The 22,754-nt window shown below is 46.7% G+C and overlaps 1 protein-coding gene across 5 annotated transcripts in view; it reads right to left on the bottom strand.

The window, feature by feature from the left end:
* Window positions 1-22,754, bottom strand: part of ILK (integrin linked kinase) — a 261,691-nt gene that overhangs the window by 103,544 nt on the left and 135,393 nt on the right. For all 5 annotated transcript variants that reach the window (XR_003856806.1, XM_029601903.1, XM_029601904.1 and 2 more), the window contains 2 exons: window positions 11,576-11,685; window positions 10,421-10,548 (listed from right to left, as the gene is read on the bottom strand). Coding sequence is in view for 4 of the 5 variants with exons in the window: in XM_029601903.1 (XP_029457763.1) it covers window positions 10,421-10,548; window positions 11,576-11,685 (238 nt within the window). In the remaining variant the exon portion in view is untranslated. The remainder of the gene's footprint in view (window positions 1-10,420; window positions 10,549-11,575; window positions 11,686-22,754) is intronic.

Below are 22,754 nucleotides of genomic sequence, written 5' to 3'. Positions count from 1 at the left end.
GGCCATGGTGGAAAAGAAAGATATGGCGGCCACGGGAGGACCAGGGCATCCACTCCCTCCGCGCTCTCTCCGGCGACTGAAGAAGCGTGGAGCCTTGGCGTTGAGAGCGGACGCCATCAGATCCAAGTGGGGGGCCCCCCACCGATGGACGAGAAGTTGCATTGCTTTGTCGGAGAGAGACCACTCTCCGGGTCCAGCAGTTGACGACTGAGGAAGTCCGCCTGGACGTTGTCCACACCGGCGACGTGCGAGGCCGCTAGCCGGACGAGATGACGCTCCGCCCATTGCATCAGCAGCGCCGCCTCGAGCGCGACCTGCGGGCTGCGCGTGCCTCCTTGTCGGTTGATGTAGACCACGGTGGTAGCGTTGTCCGATAGGATTCTGACTTCTCGGTTCCGAAGAAGCGGGAGGAAATGTCGCAGAGCTAGCCGGACCGCTCTGGTTTCCAGACGGTTGATTGACCACTTCGCCTCCACCGTGGACCACGTCCCCTGCGTGGCGCTTCGATCGCAGACTGCACCCCAGCCTGCTAGACTGGCATAGGTGGTCACCACCACCCAATTTGGCAGATCGAGGGACATGCCACGGGCCAGGTTCGGCGGATCCAACCACCAGCCCAGACTGTCCCTGGCATTCTGTGGGAGCGGGAGAATCATCTGATAGTCCTGCAATACTGGTTTCCAACGGGAGAAGAGCGCCCACTGTAAGGTCCTGAGGTGCGCGAAAGCCCAAGGTACAAGGTCGATGGTGGACCCCATCACTCCCAGGAGTTGCAGGTAGTCCCAGGAGGTGGGCTCTGGTAACGCAGAGAACCGTCGTGTGTGATCCCGCAAGGATTGAGCTTTGTCCTGGCGCAGAAAAACTTTGCCCAGTAGGGTGTCGAAAGTTGCCCCCAAAAAAAACCCAAGCGTTGCGAGGGCATGAGGGAGCTCTTGGAGAAGTTCACTACCCATCCCAGGGAATGTAGAAACCGTACTACTCGAGTCACCGCTGAGCGTCCATGATTGAATGACTTCGCCCGGAGGAGCCAATCGTCCAGATAAGGATGAACCAGGATGCCCTCCTTCCGGAGAGCTGCCGCCACAACTACCATGATCTTGGTGAAGGTGTGCAGCGCCGGCGCCAATCCAAACGCGAGAGCCGTGAACTGAAAATGCTGGTCCAGAATTTTGAAACGAAGGAAACTGTGGTGGTCCGGGCGGATGGGAATGTGCAGGTAGGCCTCCGTTAAGTCCAGGGAGGCGAGGAACTCCCCCCGATGCACCGCCGCAATCACTGACCGGAGCGTTTCCATGCGGAACCGAACGACTCGAAGGGATTTGTTGACTTCCTTGAGGACTAGGATAGGCCGGAAGGAACCGTCCTTCTTTGGTATGACGAAATAGATGGAATAGTGGCCCGAGCCCACCTCTCCGAAGGGCACAGGCGCAGTAGCGCCTATCTCCCGGAGTCTGTCCAGAGTCAGCTGCACCGCTCCTCTCTTGAGGTCCGAGCCACAGGGGGAAAAGATGAACCTTCCCTGCGGGGGGCGGACAAATTCCAATGCGTAGCCGTGTTTTATGGTATCCAGGACCCACTGGTCCGAGGTGATCCGTGCCCACTCCGCTTAGAAATACGTTAGTCGGTCCCCAATCCTGGGGACAGGGGAGTGGGCGAGACTGGCATCATTGTGAAGACTTGGTATAGGGGTTCCCGGTTCCGGGAGTAGTGCGTGCGGGCCGATGCCCGCGGAAGGGGCGCAACCAGGGCTGAGACCTGGGGGCGGATGGCCGGGAGCCCGTCTGTCTGTAGCCCCTGTAGCGCCGTTGCGCTCTGGCTCTGGTCCGAGAAGAAGAAAACGCTCTGGATGGTCGAAACCTATCCTCCGGCAGCCGATGAACAGCGTTCTCCCCCAGGGACTTGATGATCTGGTCCAAATCCTCCCCGAAGAGGAACTTGCCCCTGAAGGGAAGAAAGCCCAGACTGGACTTAGAGGACGTATCAGACGCCCAATTGCGTAGCCACAGTAGTCGTCGTGCTGCCACTACCGAAACCATGGATCTTGTGAGGACCCGAAAAAGGTCGTACGAGGCGTCCGCCCCATACGCCACTGCGGCTTCTAGCCGATCTGCCTGGGCAGCCTCATCGGACGGCAGGTTCTGAGACGTGAGGAGTTGTTGCACCCAAAGGAGACTAGCCCGCTGGGCAAGCGAACTGCACATCACCGCCCGCATACCCAGAGCGGAGACCTCGAAAACCCGCTTAAGGAAAACTTCCAACTTACGATCCTGTGTGTCCCGCAACGCCGCACCTCCCGTCACTGGGATAGTCGTCCTCTTCGTGACCGCCGACACTGCGGAGTCCACCTTTGGGACCTTGATGAGGTCCAGAAAATCTTCGGGGAGCGGGTACAGCTTTTCCATAGCCCGGCTGCTCTTCAGGGAGGCCTCCGGGGTGTCCCATTCCCTGGTGAGAAGTTGTAAAAACGAGTCATGAATGGGAAAAGCCCGAGCCCTCGGCCGGAGTGCCGCCAGGACAGGATCTCCCTTCCTTGAAGAAGTGATGACAGCGGGAGCTACTGGGGCAGGCGGGTCTGGTGGCGGATCCAAATCTAATTCTTGGATGATCTGCGGGATGAGGTCGTCCAGCTCTTCCCTCTGGAAGAGGCGTAGGGTACGCAGATCATCGCCGTCCCCTTGTCCCCCGTCCGGGAGGTCAAGTCCATGTCCCGCTGGGTCTGGCACCGCCCCCACTGCCGCGGGCGTGGATCGGACCCGGGTAGGAAGGCGGGAGGCCCCCACTCCCGGAGGGTCGGGGGGGGCCGGCGTCGTGGGCGACATCCGAGGGATCTTAGGAGGGGGGGGGGTCCCACAGGTGCTTCCAGCCCCTGCAGATAAGCGGTATGCATGAGCAGGATAAACTCCGGAGAGAACCCCGGCCTGCTCGGGTGCGCTTCGGGGGCGGCGTGGTTCCTGCTCCTTGGTTCCTGCACCAAAATCGGGGGAACACCCCCGCTGGTAGAGTCCTCCAGGGATCCGTTCTCCCTCGTGGCCTCCAGGGATCCGTTCCCCCTCGTGGCCTGCGCCTCAGGGCGCTCAGAATGTAAAATGGCTGCCGTTCCCGCCAAAAATGGCGGAGTGGCCGGCCCGCACCGCCCGGGCAAAAAAGAGAAATCAGTCAGGGACTGTGAGGTACCTTCCCCCCCCGGGAAGGCATCGTGCACAGATGCCCTCCCGGGAAATCCGGGACCCCGGGTCTCCGCAGGCCGCACAGCGGGACGGCCGCGGCATCGGGATCGCTGCAGGAGAAAAGAAAAAGCCACGGGGGGGCCACGCGCACAAAGGCGCCGCTGCGGGGGGGCCCGGTCGGCCCGCACTGCCCGCTGTCTGAAAATAGAGGAGGGTGCCGCGGGGGGGCCTTCCTGGCCACACGACCCGCCCCAGACATCTTTCCCTAAATGGCTCAGCAGCCCATGAGGAGCTGTAAAATGGCCGCGGGTGAGGGAGTAAAGAGCGAAGAGGCCGGCTCCACCGGCTTTCGCGGGCACCGGGGGCTGAGCTGTAAAGGAAAAAACTACAAAGGAAAAACAAACTTACCCCTGGCTGCAACGAGAAATAAACAGCAAGGCCGCAGAGAAGAGACAAGGAAGATAAGCCACTCCCCAGAAGTTGAAAGAACTCTGCCTTTTTTTTTTTTTTTTAAACTTAATACAAACTTGATACAAACTTGATCCACAGAAAAAGACAACAACAAGCCATAATCAAGCAAGAAAGTGAAGGAAAAGGAGGGGAAGCCTGATTCCCCTACTCGCATCTGCTGGAGTCAGAAGATACTGAACTCCTGCAGAGGGGGTAGTAGTACTTATGGTGACGCCCCCTCAAAGCTTGTGCTGACTCCATCTGCTGGATTGGGGACATAACCCACTGTCTGGACTGATCCAGGTACGTACAGGGAACTTGTTTTCGGTGCTTCCTGGTTGTGACCCGGGCGGTCTCCGGCTGCGGGGGGAGAGGGTAAGTACCGTCACCGCCGCGCTCAAGTAAGTGCACCCTCTGCCTCTGGGCCGCACCCGAACTCGTCTCGCTCGGGGGCCAAGTCCACGCCGGGACAGAGGCTGCCTCTATGCCGCGCCTGAGCCCTTCTCACTCGGGGGCTAGGTCCCTGCCGCGAGCCGGCCACCGGACCGAGGCGCTCACCTCCGAGGGACCACGGAAATCGCCTCGGGAAACTCAACTGGGGGAGGGACAGACTGGTATCACCGTAGGAGTGCGGGGCTCGTCTTCAGGTAGGTTTCTTCTATGAATTTAGTCGTGTAGAATTTGGAAACACGCTCAGCGAGCGTGAGGGAGCTCCAAACTGCTTTGGAGACGGAAATTACTGAATTGCTGCACTTCCTGTGGGGGTATATGTACCCGTGCTGACGTCAGATCCGTCTCCAACTGCTAGCACGAGCGCACTATACCCACTTGGTTTTTTTTTTGGTTTTTTTTAATTTTTTATTTATTGAATTTTAAATTTACAATACAAGAACTTCTTGTCCGAAAACAGTAAGGCTTATTTATATGATACAATCAAGAAAAAAAAAAAGAATAAGAAATCATATAATCTTTACATCTTTAGTCCTCAATATTGAGAGAATCCAATACACTACTTTAGGAAATTTCCAAACTTTAAACATAGAATATGGCAATTGACAGTTAGGTGCAGTAGCATTTTATACAATAAAGGATCCTTTTTCTTATCAAGTTATTTCAGTTAAAGGAGTTTCCAGATCCCACTTGTTTTGAGTCCATCTGCTACACGCTAGGAAAACTAGCTTTGTTAAAATGAGGGAGTACCTCAAGGAGTCATTAGCTGGATGGGAAAAACGATTTTCAGAAGATTTGTTTGTGAGGAACTAGATAAACAGTCAATAAAGCGATGGGGCCAGACAGGATACATCCAAGGATATTAAATAAATCCTGGCAGCTCCTCTGGCTGACTGTGGAAAAAACGGGGTTTGGCATACTCTGTGGTTTGTTGATCTGCCCTGTGAGACTTTTCTCCAGAAAGCTCACTTCCTCTGTGCTGGCCTGCAGGTGGTGTTTAACCTCTGCACTGCAGAGGTTAAACAGAGGTTTTGGATGCTGCTTTAACTCTTAAGGAAGCTTGAACAGCTCACACATCCCAGCCCTGTTCAGTTCATGAACAGGGCCTCAGTACAGAGATCTATGCCCTCTGTACTTCCAGCCCAGACTAGAGAGATTCAGCATCTTCAGGCCAGTTCTCTGTCTGCAGAGCCAATCAGTGCAGAAAATAATAGCATCAACTCTGACCAAGGGCCTTGGCCTTCTGACTAGAAATTGTTTTCTGGCCAATGGCACTGCAGGATGTTTCAGTTTTACATTTCCTCAGGGGTGCTGGGATGTGTGAGCTGTTCAAGCTGCATAGATCTCTCAGTACAGAGATCTATGCAGCCTTTTTCCCCGACCTCCCCAGGCACCAGTAAGTAGTGAAAAATATTCAGTTAACGTTTGCTGTTTAATTCTTATTGTGTAACATGTTCCTGTTTGCAGATTTGATTTTTTTTTGTTCACTGTTCTTACATTTTGTTAATAAAATTATTAGTTTGTTAGCTTTGCCTGTCTTCGACTGATTAACAATTCAGGTATTGTGTGCATTTGGTATGTGAATGTTTTTCTTGGAACTGTGTGAGTCTTGGGTTGTTTACGGTCCCAGAGTCTCTAGAAACCACCAGGGGATAGAGTCTGTGGGCAAGGAACTTGCCCAGAGGCAAGCAGGAACCCAGTTGTCAGGTTGCTAATGTAAGAGCATGCGTACAGTTGGGCCTGAGCAGTGCTTGTCAGGACCCTCCATGTGGTTACAGGATTAGCATGAGTAGGTGTTAGCGGTAGTACTGAGGTGTTATGGGACAGACCTCTTGTTATTTTTCTTGGTGGTAGTAGCAAGATTCTTAGGCTCAGTGCATGGAGTTAGGGTCACCTCCCACAGAGTGGTTCAGGATGTTGTTTTTTGCTCTGCAAACTCCAGACACAGCACAGTGAACGATTGGAACAGCAGCAGGGTCCCTTCCCCAATTCACTTTTTATTGGCAGTGTTAGGAGATTAGTTATGTGCTGATGGCAGAGGACCACATGCCAACGATGGACAGCAGAGATTGTCAGACACCAGATATGTCTATCCTAAAAAAAAAAAAAAAAAAAGCATCTGGATGATATATGAAACAGCGTTACTGGCGATGTCCTTTCGTGGATTGCAAACTGGCTAAAGGACAGGAAACAGAGAGTAGGATTAAATGGACAATTTTCTCAGTGGAAGGGAGTGGACAGTGGAGTGCCTCAGGGATCTGTATTGGGACCCTTACTTTTCAATATATTTATAAATGATCTGGAAAGAAATACGACGAGTGAGATAATCAAATTTGCAGATGACACAAAATTGTTCAGAGTAGTTAAATCACAAGCAGATTGTGATAAATTGCAGGAAGACCTTGTGAGACTGGAAAATTGGGCATCCAAATGACAGATGAAATTTAATGTGGATAAGTGCAAGGTTATGCATATAGGGAAAAATAACCCCTGCTATAAATTACACAATGTTGGGTTCCATATTAGGTGCTACAACCCAAGAAAGATCTAGGCATCATAGTGGATAACACATTGAAATCATCGGTTCAGTGTGCTGCGGCAGTCAAAAAAGCAAACAGAATGTTAGGAATTATTAGAAAGGGAATAGTGAATAAAACGGAAAATATCACAATGCCTCTGTATCGCTCCATGGTGAGACCACACCTTGAATACTGTGTACAATTCTGGTCGCCGCATCTAAAAAAAGATATAATTGCGATGGAGAAGGTACAGAGAAGGGCTACCAAAATGATAAGGGGAATGGAACAGCTCGTCTATGAGGAAAGACTAAAGAGGTTAGGACTTTTCAGCTTGGAGAAGAGACGGCTAAGGGGGGATATGATAGAGATGTTTAAAATCATGAGAGGTCTAGAACGGGTAGATGTGAATCGGTTATTTACTCTTTCGGATAGTAGAAAGACTATGGGGCACTCCATGAAGTTAGCATGGGGCACATTTAAAAATAATCGGAGAAAGTTCTTTTTTACTCAATGCACAATTAAACTCTGGAATTTGTTGCCAGAGGATGTGGTTAGTGCAGTTAGTATAGCTGTGTTTAAAAAAGGATTGGATAAGTTCTTGTAGGAGAAGACCATTACTTGCTATTAAGTTCACTTAGAGAATAGCCACTGCCATTAGCGATGGTAACATGGAATAGACTTAGTTTTTGGGTACTTGCCAGGATCTTATGGCCTGGATTGGCCACTGTTGGAAACAGGATGCTGGGCTTGATGGACCCTTGGTCTGACCCAGTATGGCATTTTCTTATGTTCTTATGTTGTTTTCCCACCACGAATCGGAGATACTTCCTGTGACCCGGGAAATCTTGATATGAGTGCATGTGTCCTTTAGATTGAGGGAGCATAGCCAGTCCCCATTTTGTGAAATGGGGATCAAGATGCCCAGGAAAACCATCTTGAACTTTTCTTTTTTAGAAACTTGTTAAAGGCCTTTAGGTCTAGGATGGGACGGAATCCTTCTGTTCTCTTTGGCATCAGGAAATACCTGGAGTAGAATCCCCGCCTTCTTTCTCTTGTGGTATGGGCTCGACTGCCCTAGACATTAAGAGGGAGGAGAGCTCCTCTAGTATTACCTTCTGATGTGCTACCAGCCCCTAATACGAGCAAAGAGGGCAATTTGGTGGGACACCCAAAAAAGATTCAATTGGCATCCTTGACGGACAATGGAAAGAACCCACTAGTCTGTCGTTATACTAGGCCACTGGTTCACAAAGAAACACAGCTTGCCTTCAACTGCAGGGTCCAATTTTCCAGATACAGGTGACTGGCCTAGGCTCCCTATGACCCAGTCAAAACCCTATCTCTAGAGTTGACTGAGGTGCCGGCTGGGTCTTGAGGGCTCTCTGCTGCCTGGGGCGGCCACAGGAACCTTGATGATGTTGACGAGAGTAACGGGGGCGGAGAATAGTAATTCCTTTGGTGAAAGAAAGACTTCTTTGGCCTTGGTTTCAACGGCCTCCTAGAAGAGGAGGATGGATCAAGAGTGCTGGCGAAGAGTTGTTGGAGGATTTCATCGTGGTCCCAAACTTGGGCCACGGCATCCCTCACCCTATTGCTGAAGAGATTCTCCCCAGTAATGGCATGTCAACGAGTCATTCCTGTACCTCTGGTTGAAGATCTGAGGCCTACAGCAATGCAATTCTGCAGTCGCCGATTCCCACTGCAGAGACTCTTGACGCCGTTTTGAAAACATTGTAGGTCACTCGGACCTCATTTTTTCCCGCACTCCAGGCATTTATGCACCATCGACATAAGGGTGTCCTATTGCTGTTTAGGCAGATGCTCTTGCACCTGCTTCCAGATGTCCCGCAAATACTGGCTCATGTAGAGCCATGTGGGCAATGAGCATGGCATCTTGAAATACCTTCCTCCCAAGGGTGTTCATTGCACTATGGTCCTTCCCTGGGGGCGACGAGGAATGAGGACAGATTCAACCACCACAGACTGGTGGGGCAGCTGACACTTTTTGATTAGGTAGACCCCATCCGCCTTCTTATTAAATGGGAGAAACTGTAAGGGTGTGTTACTCAGCAGCAGCTCCCTAAGGATCTCTTGCACTGGGACTGCTATGACCTCCTTAGGAGGCTCTACAAAACTGGAGGATCTGAAGCATTTTGTGCCTGGCATCCTCCTCTGTTAATAACTGAAATGAGATGGTTTCCACTATCACCCTCACAAACCCTGCAAAGATCAAATCCTCAGGCGGAGACTTCCTTCGCTCCTCTGGAGGAGAAGGGTCTGATGGGGGACCCTCAAGAACCCTCCAAAGCAACATCCCCCCAGGGGTCATAGGGTTCCCCACCCTCCTGTAAGCAACAGGAGGATACTTCCCTAGGGGCTCGGCCTTCGTCCAGAGGTGCAGGAACTGGTAAAACTGTAAGGGGATGGTGGCAGGCTTCTGTGTCTCTGCTAGACTCAATGGACCAGCCTCCTCGGAGGAACCAGCGATGACCACCATATCTCCGGTAGGGGGAGGCCTCGATGCCCAGCCAGGCACTGATGCTGTCCCAGGAACATGACACCAGCTGGATCGGTAATGCACAGATGAGCAGTTGAGCTTCTTCAGAAGCAGTACGAGGATGGGCGGCACTAGGTCCAGTGCACAGGACTGAAGCCCTGCAGTGCCCGGTCCACGCCAGCTGGACTTGGGGCTTCAGCTCCTCTGCGAATGCTGCCGATGCCAACGCCAACACCAACTGGGAGGAAGGAGAGGTGGTCAGATCTTCTTTGGACCCTTGAGGTAGATTGATGACTGGCATCAGGACCAGTGGAGACCGTCGCGGACTCCCAGCACTCCTCGCCATGAGGTCGCTTTGGGGTCATCGCAGCAAAAGCTGGTGGATCCCCATGCGCTGACAGGGACTTGTGCTGATGCTTCTTTGGCTTCCCCTGGTATCAAAGCTGATGATGAGGAATCTCATCTCATCTTACGTCCTTGGCCTGGAGATCAATGGTGGTAGATCAATGGTCGGTCGGTCTCCAGTGTCCTTGTCCACTGACAGCATCGATGGACTCGATGGTCCCACTGATGTCTCTGTGTCCATTTTTGTGCGGCTCCTTGGTCCTTCGATGCAGATGCTGCTGGCTCAGACTTCTTTGACCCGAACAGCTGATCCATCATGTCGAATCGAAGCCGATGTCCCTTTAGGTTCCATCTGGGCACATAAATGACAACTCCGGGCATTATGCAATATCTCCAGGCAGAGGACACGTATCTCATGTGAATCCGTGATCCATGTCAGACAAAAGGGGCATGAAGCGTAAATGACGGAGGTGGGAGATGGGTAGCGGGCACATATGCACCGCCGCCATGGGGAAATCAACCACGAAAGGAAACTTACCCGAATCGCTGAAAACCCTGACTAGGAGCACTACGGGAATGGCACTGAGATGGACACCGGCGACATAACAGCATGGAAAAAAACATGAAAAATGTGAGAAAAAGGAAAGCTTTCCACAAGGCCAAAAACAGCTAAAGTGAGTTCACTCACACCATGAGGTTTACAGCTCCATGGAAAAAGAGAGACTGGAGAGGGACCTCACATGGACGCGTGGTATAGGGCATGCTCAGTATGCCTAGTCAAAGTTTTAGAAACTTTGACATAAGTTTTTCACATTGGGGCTTCATCTGATGTTACTCATATGTGAGGGCTACCAACCTGCTTGTCTGTGGAGAAAGTGCAAGCTCAACACTTCTTCTAATCTCACTGATCCAGAGAGGATGAGGAGGCATTGCATCACTGTTATCCTTTTGTACTTCTACCTACTGTACTCTTGGCTCCTGGAGGCACTTACTTGTTCCTTCGTGAAGTACATTGTACAGAGATCCGTACGGCATCCAGTGGGTGATAATGATAGGATGGGGAGCAGGGGGTGATTGGCAGGCTCCCAATACTGGCAGCACATTTGGGTGAGAGAAAATCCTGTAACAAAATAGTAGGAAAACAATACACAAAGTACATCAAACCTCGATTCAAACATGCCTTCCCCCGGCATACCCCAGTGATGCTCACGGAGACATACCACTCCTTTCTTTCCATCACACCCCAGTGTCACTGCTGGAAACACTTCCCCTCCCCACTTAAAATCACACCCCCAGGCTCACCCATGAACAAGACACCCTCTTCCCCATTATTCCCGTACCACCTCTGGTTACATTCCCTTCTTCCATCACGCCTCAAACACCCAAAGGCAAAGCCATCCTTGCACTCAGGAATAAAGGTACCCTCTCCTCCTCCTCCCAAATGATGCCCTTGACATCTCTGGAGATACAGCTCCTTCTCCCATCATGCCCCAGTGTCTCCCATGGAAAAAGACACTCCTTTCCCCATCACGGACCCTTTCTATGTCACTCAAGGACAGACACCCTCTTCCTTCCCATCACACCTATGCCATCCCTGCAGAAACTACCCCTTCTCGCGTCATAGCCCAGGGTCTCCCATGCAAAAAGACACTCCCTTCCCCATCACTGCCTATCCCCATGTCACTTAAGGACAGACACCCTTCCCATCACCCCTATGCCATTCCTAGAGACACAACCCCTTTTCCCATCATAACCCAGGGTCACTCAGGATCAGACACATGAGAAAGGGATAAATACTCCCCCCTTCCTCTAACACACCCCAGTGCTGTCCTGACAGACAGAGCTTTGTTCACATTTAAAGCACACCAAGTTAAACATGATAAGACTCTCCTCCATCCATTACACAGTAGAGATGGATGTGATTTCCCCAGAGAGGTTCAAGATAAACTGCAGACCATCCTCCCCCTTACACGAGTGCCTCCACAGACAAGAAGCTTTTTATCCTAATATATGCATACTGGGGAGGAAAGGGCAGAGAGACAAACCTGCAGACTCTCTATTCCTGCTGTGACAGATAAATCAATAAGAAATCAGAACTCTCTCTCCCCCAATCCACTCTAGCACCAGCCATCAATTCAGATGCCTACCGAAGCTTGGGGTACTCTTCATTGAAGTCTCTGCTCTTCCGTGTGGTCCAGTCCCGAATCTTCAGAACTTTTATGACAATGTCATTACCTTGCCAGCGTCCTTTCCAGAGCTACCAGAGAGAAAGTGAGTGAGCAAGAGGAAGACAGACAGCAAAAGAGGGGGAAGAGGATGAGCTGGGTCAGTATGAGAGAACACGTTCCAGAATACATTAAGGTAAGGATTTAAAACAGTTGTTGGAGAGGGATCATTAAGTATAGGATTTATACTTTGGTGCTATCCTGGATAAACTATTGTAATCCTCTTTATACAGACTTACCAAAGAAAGTATTCCACAAACTATAACTGGTCCAAAATACAACAGCTCACCTGCTGACTAGGTTAGAGCATTATAAATGAATTCTTAAGTCTCTACATTGGCTTGCATTAAAACACTGCTTACAATTAAAATTTTCTCTCTGGTATTTTGAGTGCAAAGAGATCATGTGATGCGGTGAGCCTGGTGAGACGTGATCATCAGGGCTCCCGGGTGCCTCTCCTTCAACGTAACATTACCCAACCCACAAAAAATCATCAACCCTGGTACACGACTGAACTAAGATCCCTAAAGAATACCCTCAGGCAGCGTGAGAGAAACTGGCGTAAAGCCCCCTCACCCCAACTCGCCTCAAGTTTCAAAACTACCCTTCACCAATATAGAATAACCACCCTCAAAACAAAAAGAGACTACTTTTCAGCTAAGATCCACCAATACATGTACAACCCGAAAGCCCTTTTCAATTATGTTGCCAACCTCACCAAATCCTCTCAGCCCACTATCCCTGAGAATGATGCCTCCACTAAGAGCGAAGAAATCGCCCAGTATTTCCTCACAAAAATCACCAACATCCTCCGCAGATTTCAACACCCTTCTCCATCCACCTCCCCTTCCCCCTCCCTCCAACCTTCCCCCACTTCACCCACCCTCCAAACCCTTGACCTGACTTCCGCTAAAGAAGTGGAATCTATTCTCAGAAAACTTAAACCAGCTTCCCACCCTTCAGACACCATTCCCACAAAATCCCTCCTCTCCATCCCGAACACTATATCCAAACCCATCGCAGACATCATAAACTCCTCCCTCTCTTCAGGCTCTGTCCCAGATGCTCTTAAACAAGCTATTGTCAAGCCCCTCCTAAAAAAACCAACACTAGACCCTAAAGACCCCGCTAACTTCCGCCCTATCTCTAACCTGCCCTTCCTATCCAAAATTATGGAAAAGATTGTAAACATCCAACTTACAGAATATCTAGAAAGCAACAACATTCTGCATCCAGCCCAATACGGCTTCCGTAAATACCTCAATACAGAAACCCTCCTGCTCTCCCTCACGGACCACTTACTCATAGGCATGGACCGAGGCAACTGTTACCTCCTCGCCCTACTCGACATCTCAGCTGCCTTTGATACCATCAACCATAACCTCCTCATCAACCGGCTATCCGAAATAGGCATCTCAGGCCTAGCCCTACTATGGTTTAAATCCTACTTATCTAAAAGAAAGTTCTCCGTCAAGATAGGAAACGCCAACTCCACACTCTATCCCTTGTCTCAAGGTGTCCCACAAGGCTCCTCCCTCTCCTCCACCCTTTTCAACATTTATCTCACACCTCTATGTCAGCTCCTCACAGACCTCGGCCTCAAATTCTACCTCTATGCAGATGACGTTCAAATCGTCATTCCCATTCACAACTCTCTCTCAGATGCCCTTGCCTTCTGGAACACATGTCTTGCCAACATCAATGACTTCCTCACCAACATCCACCTCGCTCTAAACTCCTCCAAAACAGAGCTGCTCCTTATCTCTCCTCACCTCCCTCCCAAACCACCGATCTCCAACGATCCAGCTTTCAACGTCATAACACCCCAACCCACAGTAAGAGACCTTGGGGTTATCATAGATCAACAACTCAATCTCAAAAAACAGATCAACTCCATCCTCAAAGAAGGTTTCTTCAAGCTTCACATCCTGAAGAAACTCAGACCCCTCCTCCACTATCATGACTTCCGCACCGTCGTCCAAGCCACCCTTTCCTCAAAGCTGGACTACTGTAATGCCCTCTTCCTTGGCCTACCCTCCTCCACCACCAAGCCCTTACAAATGCTCCAGAATGCCATCGCCAGGGTCATCACCAACTCAAGGAAAGCTGATCACATTACCCCAATACTCAAAGAACTCCACTGGCTCCCCATCGCATCCCGAATTCTCTTCAAAATTCTAACCATAGTGCACAAGTCCATCCACTCGCACAATTCCAATTGGTTGGATGAACCCTTTCGTCCTATACGCACTGAACGACCCACTCGCACTGTCAACAAAGGCACCCTCTCCATTCCCCCTTTGAAAAAAGCCCACCTCTCCTCTACTAGGGACCGTGCACTATCCATTGCAGGCCCTAAACAATGGAACACCCTCCCTACCACTCTCAGGCTAGAGCCATGTTACGCCAAGTTCAGAAAAAAACTTAAAACATGGCTCTTCCGACAAGCCTACCCTGATTAAGTACACCGACTTCTGCAAGTATCTTGCCTACGCCTTGTATATTCCTGTAAATAGTCCGTTGCAGTTTTTATTTATTGCTTTAATTCCTCCACCTCCTGCTCTTTGTATACTCCTCCTTGTTCGCCCTCCCTGTTCATTGTAATTTCTACCTTTAAAGTTACATTGTAAACCGGTATGATGTATGCATACTAATACCGGTATATAAAAGTTTTTAAATAAATAAATAAATAAATAAATTTCTGGCTCCTAATTCTCGGTTTTGGTCTTGAGCTGATAACCTTGCTCTCTTGGTTTGCTCAGGAGTCTCTCTCTTCAGTGTGGAGAGACCGGTGATGTCTACTAAGCCCGTTCGGAAAGATAAAGTGAAAGGCAATGCACCAGATTTCAAAATGGCTGACCGCCGAACTCTTCAGGCTGTGCTAGTTTGGACGAACCGACGATGGTGCGGCTAACAGCAGCCATTGTGGAGGCTTTAGAGTAGAAATTTGAGAGCATTAACAATAACTTTACTATTTTGATATACTTTCTGAGCGACATCGGGAGACGCATTGATATTGCTGAGGGGCAAATCTATGTGGTTGAGGAGAATAATTTGGCACTCATTACTTTAGAGGCTTCTCTTAAATCTGCTGAAGATAAGATTGAAGACCTTGAGAATAGGGCCAGGTAAAATAACCTTCAATTTATGGGTTTGCCTGAATCTATACCTGATGGAGAACTCTCATCCTTGCTTGAAAGATGGCTGCCACATGAGTTAAAGCTACCGGATTTAGAAGGCAAACTGATCATTAAGCGGGCTCATAGACTAGGGCCTAAGAGAGGATCAGAAGCCCACCCAAGATTAGTTATTGCTAGATTCTTAAATTGGGTGCAGAAAATGGCAGTATTAATGGCCTACAGGAAATGCAGGCATATAAAATATAACGATCAAAAGATTTTGATATGTCAAGACTTTTCAGCAGCAGCATCAGCAAAGCGGCAGATTTTTTTCGCTATATGCAGTGATTTGTTTAATAAAAATATCCGCTTTGCCCTACAGTTTCCTGCCATTCTGAAAGAGTGAAAAGACGGGAAGATATTCTCTTTTGATACGCCGGATAAAGTGTCTGAATTTCTTTCTGGACAAGGCAGGTTTAAATGAGTCAACAGGACTGAGCAATGAAGGTCTGTATGGCATGGCGCAAATGTTTTCTTTTTCTCAATGTGTCATTACTAACTATGTGAAGCTCTATCGGTAGATAGCGAATAATATCAGAATAGTTGCTTACAAGTATTTTCTTTTTCGTTCTATTTTTCTATACAAGCCAAGATGATTTTGGTCTACTCTCTGTGTCTGCTTTTGGTGTCACACAGAGGTGAGGATCATTAACTGTTATCGATACCATTTTAGGCTTTACAGTATTTAACAGTGATGCGTGAGCTTGTTTATGCTTTGTTTGATTCTCATTTTGGGGATCTGAATGTATTTATCATCTAAATGTTTCAGGGAGCGGGTTGATCTTATGTTTGTTGCTGGTTGGGGGGGGGGGGGGGGTGGTGTACATAAGAACATAAGAAAATGCCATACTGGGTCAGACCAAGGGTCCATCAAGCCCAGCATCCTGTTTCCAACAGTGGCCAATCCAGGCCATAAGAACCTGGCAAGTACCCAAAAACTAAGTCTATTCCATGTAACCATTGCTAATGGCAGTGGCTATTCTCTAAGTGAACTTAATAGCAGGTAATGGACTTCTCCTCCAAGAACTTATCCAATCCTTTTTTAAACACAGCTATACTAACTGCACGAACCACATTCTCTGGCAACAAATTCCAGAGTTTAATTGTGCGTTGAGTAAAAAAGAACTTTCTCCGATTAGTTTTAAATGTGCCCCATGCTAACTTCATGGAGTGCCCCCTAGTCTTTCTACTATCCGAAAGAGTAAATAACCGATTCACATCTACCCGTTCTAGACCTCTCATGATTTTAAACACCTCTATCATATCCCCCCTCAGTCGTCTCTTCTCCAAGCTGAAAAGTCCTAACCTCTTTAGTCTTTCCTCATAGGGGAGTTGTTCCATTCCCCTTATCATTTTGGTAGCCCTTCTCTGTACCTTCTCCATCGCAATTATATCTTTTTTGAGATGCGGCGACCAGAATTGTACACAGTATTCAAGGTGCGGTCTTCACCATGGAGCGATACAGAGGCATTATGACATTTTCCGTTTTATTCATCATTCCTTTTCTAATAATTCCCAACATTCTGTTTGCTTTTTTGACTGCTGCAGCACACTGAACCGACGATTTCAATGTGTTATCCACTATGACACCTAGATCTCTTTCTTGGGTTATAGCACCTAATATGGAACCCAACATTGTGTAATTATAGCATGGGTTATTTTTCCCTATATGCATCACCTTGCACTTATCCACATTAAATTTCATCTGCCATTTGGATGCCCAATTTTCCAGTCTCACAAGGTCTTCCTGCAATTTATCAGAATCTGCTTGTGATTTAACTACTCTGAACAATTTTGTGTCATCTGCAAATTTTATTATCTCGCTCGTCGTATTTCTTTCCAGATCATTTATAAATATATTGAACAGTAAGGGTCCCAATACAGATCCCTGAGGCACTCCACTGTCCACTCCCTTCCACTGAGAAAATTGCCCATTCAATCCTACTCTCTGTTTCCTGTCTTTTAGCCAGTTTGCAATCCACGAAAGGCCATCGCCACCTATCCCATGACTTTTTACTTTTCCTAGAAGCCTCTCATGAGGAACTTTGTCAAACGCCTTCTGAAAATCCAAGTATACTATATCTACCGGTTCACCTTTATCCACATGTTTATTAACTCCTTCAAAAAAGTGAAGCAGATTTGTGAGGCAAGATTTGCCCTGGGTAAAGCCATGCTGACTTTGTTCCATTAAACCATGTCTTTCTATATGTTCTGTGATTTTGATGTTTAGAACACTTTCCACTATTTTTCCTTGCATTGTAGTCAGGCTAACCGGTCTGTAGTTTCCCAGATCGCCCCTGGAGCCCATTTTAAATATTGGGGTTACATTTGCTATCCTCCAGTCTTCAGGTACAATTTATTTATTTATTTATTTAAGGTTTTTTTATACCGGCATTCATGAACTCGTTCACATCATGTCGGTTTACAGAAAACAGGGGTGTGGATAATACAACCAAAAAACATAAATAACGTGATGAAGAGAAGCAGTTACAATTAACAAGGGCTAATGAACTGGGAATGTAAGAAATAGAAAGAGATAGAGGAGAATAATTATATACAAAAGTTCAATATAAATATGGTGATTTTAATGATAAGTTACAAATTTTTACTAATTTTCATTTTTTAGTTCCTTCAGAACTCTGGGGTGTATACCATCCAGTCCAGGTGATTTACTACTCTTCAGTTTGTCAATCTGGCACCTTAGTAGATCTCACTCCCTGATACATGAGTTCATGTTGGCTGGGGATGGGATGGCTCTGCGGGGGGGGGGGGGGGGGTGCAGGGGGTTATTCACTGCAGAGTTCTAAGGGTAAGGGGGAGGCAGGCCCAAATCACAATTTTGTCAATGGCTGCTACAACAAAGGTGGGAGGGAGGACATATATTTGTCAGGTTCTATGTTCTATGGCTTGTTATGGTCTATTTAAAGTTCAAATGCCAGTTCAAAAAGCACTGTTGGTGGGCATTCAGGAAACCCATTTATTTGATGGGGAGAGTAAAAAATTAAAAAGAAGTTGGGTTGGCCAGTGTTCTATGCCCCAGCTGTTGGATGCAAAGTGGCGGTGGCTATTTCAGTTCATAAGCGTTACGATTTTGTGGATCCAAGGAAGGAAGTAACAGCCTTACCTCAACTGGAGACCAAATGGCTGTAGAAAAGTGACGAGGCGCGGCATACAATCCAGTCCCCTACCCCAGCGGGATTCGAGACAGGCAGCAGATGAACCAAATCCAAGTCCAGTCAGGGTTTGAGGCAGGCAGCAGACTAACCACGTCCAAGTCGAGCCAGGGGTTGAGACAGGCAGCAGACACACCAAATCCAAAGTCCAGTCAGGGGTTGAAGCAGGCACGAAAAACCGACAGCGAAACCAAGCACTACACAAGCTTGTTGCTGAGGCAGGGAAGTGCAGCAGAGACGGCATTTAAATCTCTAATGTTCCTGCTCTCATCACAGGAATGTCCGGCAGGGATGCACAGCGTGATGGGGGAAGGAGCCACGATGGAGCATGCTTCCCGTCGTGCTCCTCTCTGAGGAAGCCACAGCCGACGGTGGCCACTGCTGCACCACAAGTTCGCTGAAGACAGGCAAGATCCCACTCGATTCCTAACAATAAGCGATTGCATTTTCAACTGATTCAGCAAATATATGACCAATTGGGTCGCTTTGTAGTTCTAGTAGGCAAAATGCAAGGTAAAGAAATTACTGTTTGTAATGTATATGCCTCTAATGCTTATAGCCACTTCTTTTTCCAAGGGATAGTCAATACATTGGTCTCAGTGGTCAGAGGATCACTGGTATTGTTGGGAGACTTCAACTGTGTTCACGATCCAGTACTTGACAGACCTGTTTCTAGCTCACCAGAAGGGGGGAGCAAGCTTAAGGGCATACAAAATCTATGTATGGAGCTTAACCTATTAGATATATGGCAAACACTCAACCCTACTGAGAAAGATTATACACGTCTTGAGATCCCACTCCTCTATGTCCAGGACTGATTATATACTAGTGGCTGATTTTCTTTTCCCTAAAGTTAAATAAGCCAAAATTGGGGCAAGTGAAATCTCAGATCACACTTTGATTTGGTTGGACCTTTCAGTTCTGAGGGTTATCCTACTAAGTTATGGAGGTTTCCAAGCCACTTACTAGATGACAAAAAGTTTCAAGTTTTCTTACAGGATAAGTGGAAGAGTTTTGAGAGTCATAATTTCAAGTATAAAGAGGACCCCTGTCTTTATTGGGAATCCAGTAAGGTGGTTATGAGAGGTGAGAAAACTTCTTTCATGCTAGTTCGGTCCAAGGCCTTACATAAAAATATAATTCACCTGGAGGAACAGTTACAATTAGCAAAAATAAACTTAGCACAGAATAATACTGATAGCGCTCAGGAGGCATAGAGATCCTTGCTTTTCGCTTTAAATTCCTTGCTACATAGGAGAGCGCAGCACGCGATGCAATGTGGAGCTCACAGGCTATTTCATTTTGGGAATAAGTCTGGGAAGCTTTTGGCAAATCTGGTACGACTAAAGGAAAGACATATTGATAAGTTAAGGGATGTGGGATGGAATTTATTAACAAGGAGTGAAAAGGTTTGTGCCTCCTTTCGAAGATTTTATGAATAATTATACAGGGAAGATCGAATGGGAGGCTCATCCCAGGAAGAGAAGTTTTTTTTAAGAATCTCAAGATCCCTCAGACTTCTAACTTGCAGTTGCTGAATAGACCCATTGGGTTACAAGAACTAGTGGTAGCCATTAAGACTAGTAAGCGACAAAAGGCTCCGGGGCCCGATGGACTAAGTGCTGAATATTATAAGGGTTTAGTAAATCAGATTTCTGGGGATTTATTGCAGTTTTTTCAGGAAGCTCAAAAGCGACAAATTCCCTGTGGGGTTCACGTGGGCTTATATTACTGTCTTGGAAAAAAACGGGAAATGATTTATCTTCGCTGGCTTCATATACATCAATCTCTTTGCTAAATTTTGAAGCTAAACTCTTCGCAAAGATATTGGCAAATAGATTAAGTCTGTTCCCTTTGATTTTATTATCTAACCAAGCAGGCTTTGTGAAAGCTTGTTCCATCAGTGTTAATATGACTAAATTGATAATAATGATGGAAGAATGTAAAAATGATAGATCTTCAGCCATGGTCATGGGATTTGATTCAGAGGAAACTTTCAATAGAGTATCTTGGCAATATTTGTTTTCAGTCTTGGGGAGATATAGTATATGGGGTGAGATTGTGCAGTTTTATAGACCTAAAGATTAAGCTATTGTCTAAGTTCCTATGTTAAACTTTGTTATGATACACTTAGTTACGTTATAATCTATTATGTTAATCGTATGCTTTTGCTCTACTCTCCCACTCTGTAAACCCCTGTTCATTGTAACTTTATCTTCCTAGTTAATCGGTTACCCCTTGTTTCAATGTAAACCGGTACGATAAGACACTAGTCTTGAGTATCGGTATATCAAAATTATCTAAATAAATAAAATAAATATAGCTATGCTCTATCAAAATTCCTGCTCTGCAATTTTAGATGATTTTTGTCTTTTTCGGGGAACTAGGCAGGGCTTCCCACTTTTGCCTTTACTATACATTCTTTCAATAGACCCCCCTGCTGTGCAAAATTGAAACAGATCCCTTAATTATGGGGTTTAAACGTAGGAAACAGGAATTTAAGGTGGTTGCTTATGCAGATAATGTCCTGGTATTTTGTACTTCCCCACAGGAATCATTAGCAAGAGTCTTACAACATCAGATAAGTTATAGGAGGCTAATATTATGTCCTTGCTTAGAAACATGGAGCAGAAATTGAAGACTTGGGTTTCCCTGCCTCTATGTATGATGGGAAGATTAAAATGATGGAGCTACCATGCTGGTTATATGTCCTGCCTCAGATCCCAATCTGGTTGAAGAAATCTGAGCTAACTTGCATTGTTTTTTTATGCCATTATCCGTGGGGGAGCCATAAAGCTAGGTTGCCGCTTAATTCCTTAATGATGGACTACAAGCAAGGGGGACTAAGTTGCCCGAACTGGAGAGATTATCATCTTATTTGAATTCTATGGCATGTAAAGGACTGGTTATGCGGAACAAGTTTATAAGGGAGTCATTATTTCCCTATGGGCCAGAGAACATTATGCAGATACTCTCCTTGGAAGTTCCTCTTTCTTGAAAACAGCGTTTGCTGATTCAATCCTGGAGATTTCTGTGTACTGTTAAATTATGCATGGTAGGGTGTAGTTCTTCCTATTTGTCCTTCCAAAGTAACCCCCAATTCCCATCAGAGTTAGACAATCTGGTGTTCCAAATTTGGTATAACAAGGGTTTAGTGGGTTTATACCAATGTTTTAATGTTATCTTTATTAAGTTTTAATTTGACAACCATAAAGTAATACTTTGTAAAGAAAATTCTGAGAGTACAAATCGAAGAACATGTTTATTTATTTGTCGAGTTTTATATACCGTCGTTCGGTTTTGCCATCACAACAGTTTACAAGGTTTCGATGTTTAACAGAGTTTTCAAAAGGTTCATTCATATGGTTGTTAACATAGATATTATCATTTTATAAACTTAGTTTGTAGGTTAGACTATACATGTTTTGGTTCATTATGATGTTATTTTCTTATTGGTTCCACAATTTTGCTTAGTGTCAATGAGAGGGGGGCGGGGGTTTAGAGTCATTGGGTGAGTTGGTAGGCTTTGGTAAAATGTATTTAAGAATACATAAAATAAAGGAAATACAATAGCAGCTCTCCATCATAGAGATAATTAAGGGGGGGGGGAGGCAAAATGAGGAGAAAAGAAGAAAAAAAAAAACTATATAGGAATTACAGCGTGAACTTCACCAAAAATCGCTAATCACAATATGACCCACAAAAGCTGTCAATTATTAGCAGGAACTGTCAACCTAACATTTAAGAACTCCCTCAATTGTTCAGAACTAAAAAAAACCATAAGTATTACTCTGATGTTTAATTACACATTTACATGGGAAGCGCAAGAGAAAGCTTGCACCCAGAGAGATGACTTCAGATCTCATGTTCAGGAATGCCTTCCGACACATCTGCGCTGGTCTAGCTAAAACTGGGTAAACTTGTACCACACCACCCAAAAAGCGAATATTAAAATTCTTAAAATAATATTGCATAAGACAACTTAGATCTTGCTCGGAGAAAAAAGAAACTAATAAAATAAATCTTCCAGTAACTTCTACAGTAGAATTTTCTAGGTAGTCAGACAAATTGAAAAAATTCCCATCCACATTAGATTGAGGTACCCTTTGCCTCTGAGAAAGAAACACACTCTTTGTTATAGGAGTAACATCCACAAGAATCTTTAGTATCTCAGCCAGATATTTTTTAAGCGTCAAAGGCAGTTCACCAAGAACTTTGGGAAAATTAAGTAATCGTAGGTTCAAATATTACAAAGAATTTTCCAAGAATTCCAACCTCCTAACAGAGGACAGACGTTCCCGAATAATATCTGTATTGGATGCTTGAATATTTTTAATATCTATTTCCAACTTCTGGATAGTAGCAGAATGGTCCTGGAGGATCTGTTGATGATCTTGAGAAACTGTATCCAATCTTAATGAAACAATGTCTAGATGTCGGGTCTGTTCTTTAAAGGAGGATGACATTCCTGCTATCAAATCCCATAGGGACGCCAAAGTGACGACAGCTGGTCTCAAAATCTCCTGGGGTGGCTGAACGGCACCTTCACCAGTCCCAGTAGGGTAACCACTCCCAATAGATGTTCCTGGGAGGGCATCCCTGCCAATCCCAAACCCCTCCGTGGGGGATCTCCAACCGCCGCGTGGGAGGGGAACTCAACACCCGGTTAGGCACATCGCCGGCAGTTCCATCCAGATGAAGTAATTCTGTAGAGTCTCCTCTCGAAACCCTATCTTCGACAGCGTTGCC

This window comes from Rhinatrema bivittatum, chromosome 5 (assembly GCF_901001135.1).
Source record: "Rhinatrema bivittatum chromosome 5, aRhiBiv1.1, whole genome shotgun sequence".
In the NCBI taxonomy this organism is placed as follows: Eukaryota; Metazoa; Chordata; class Amphibia; order Gymnophiona; family Rhinatrematidae; genus Rhinatrema; species Rhinatrema bivittatum.
Note: the sequence above shows the minus strand (reverse complement) of the source record. Positions and strands in the feature narration are given on the sequence as shown.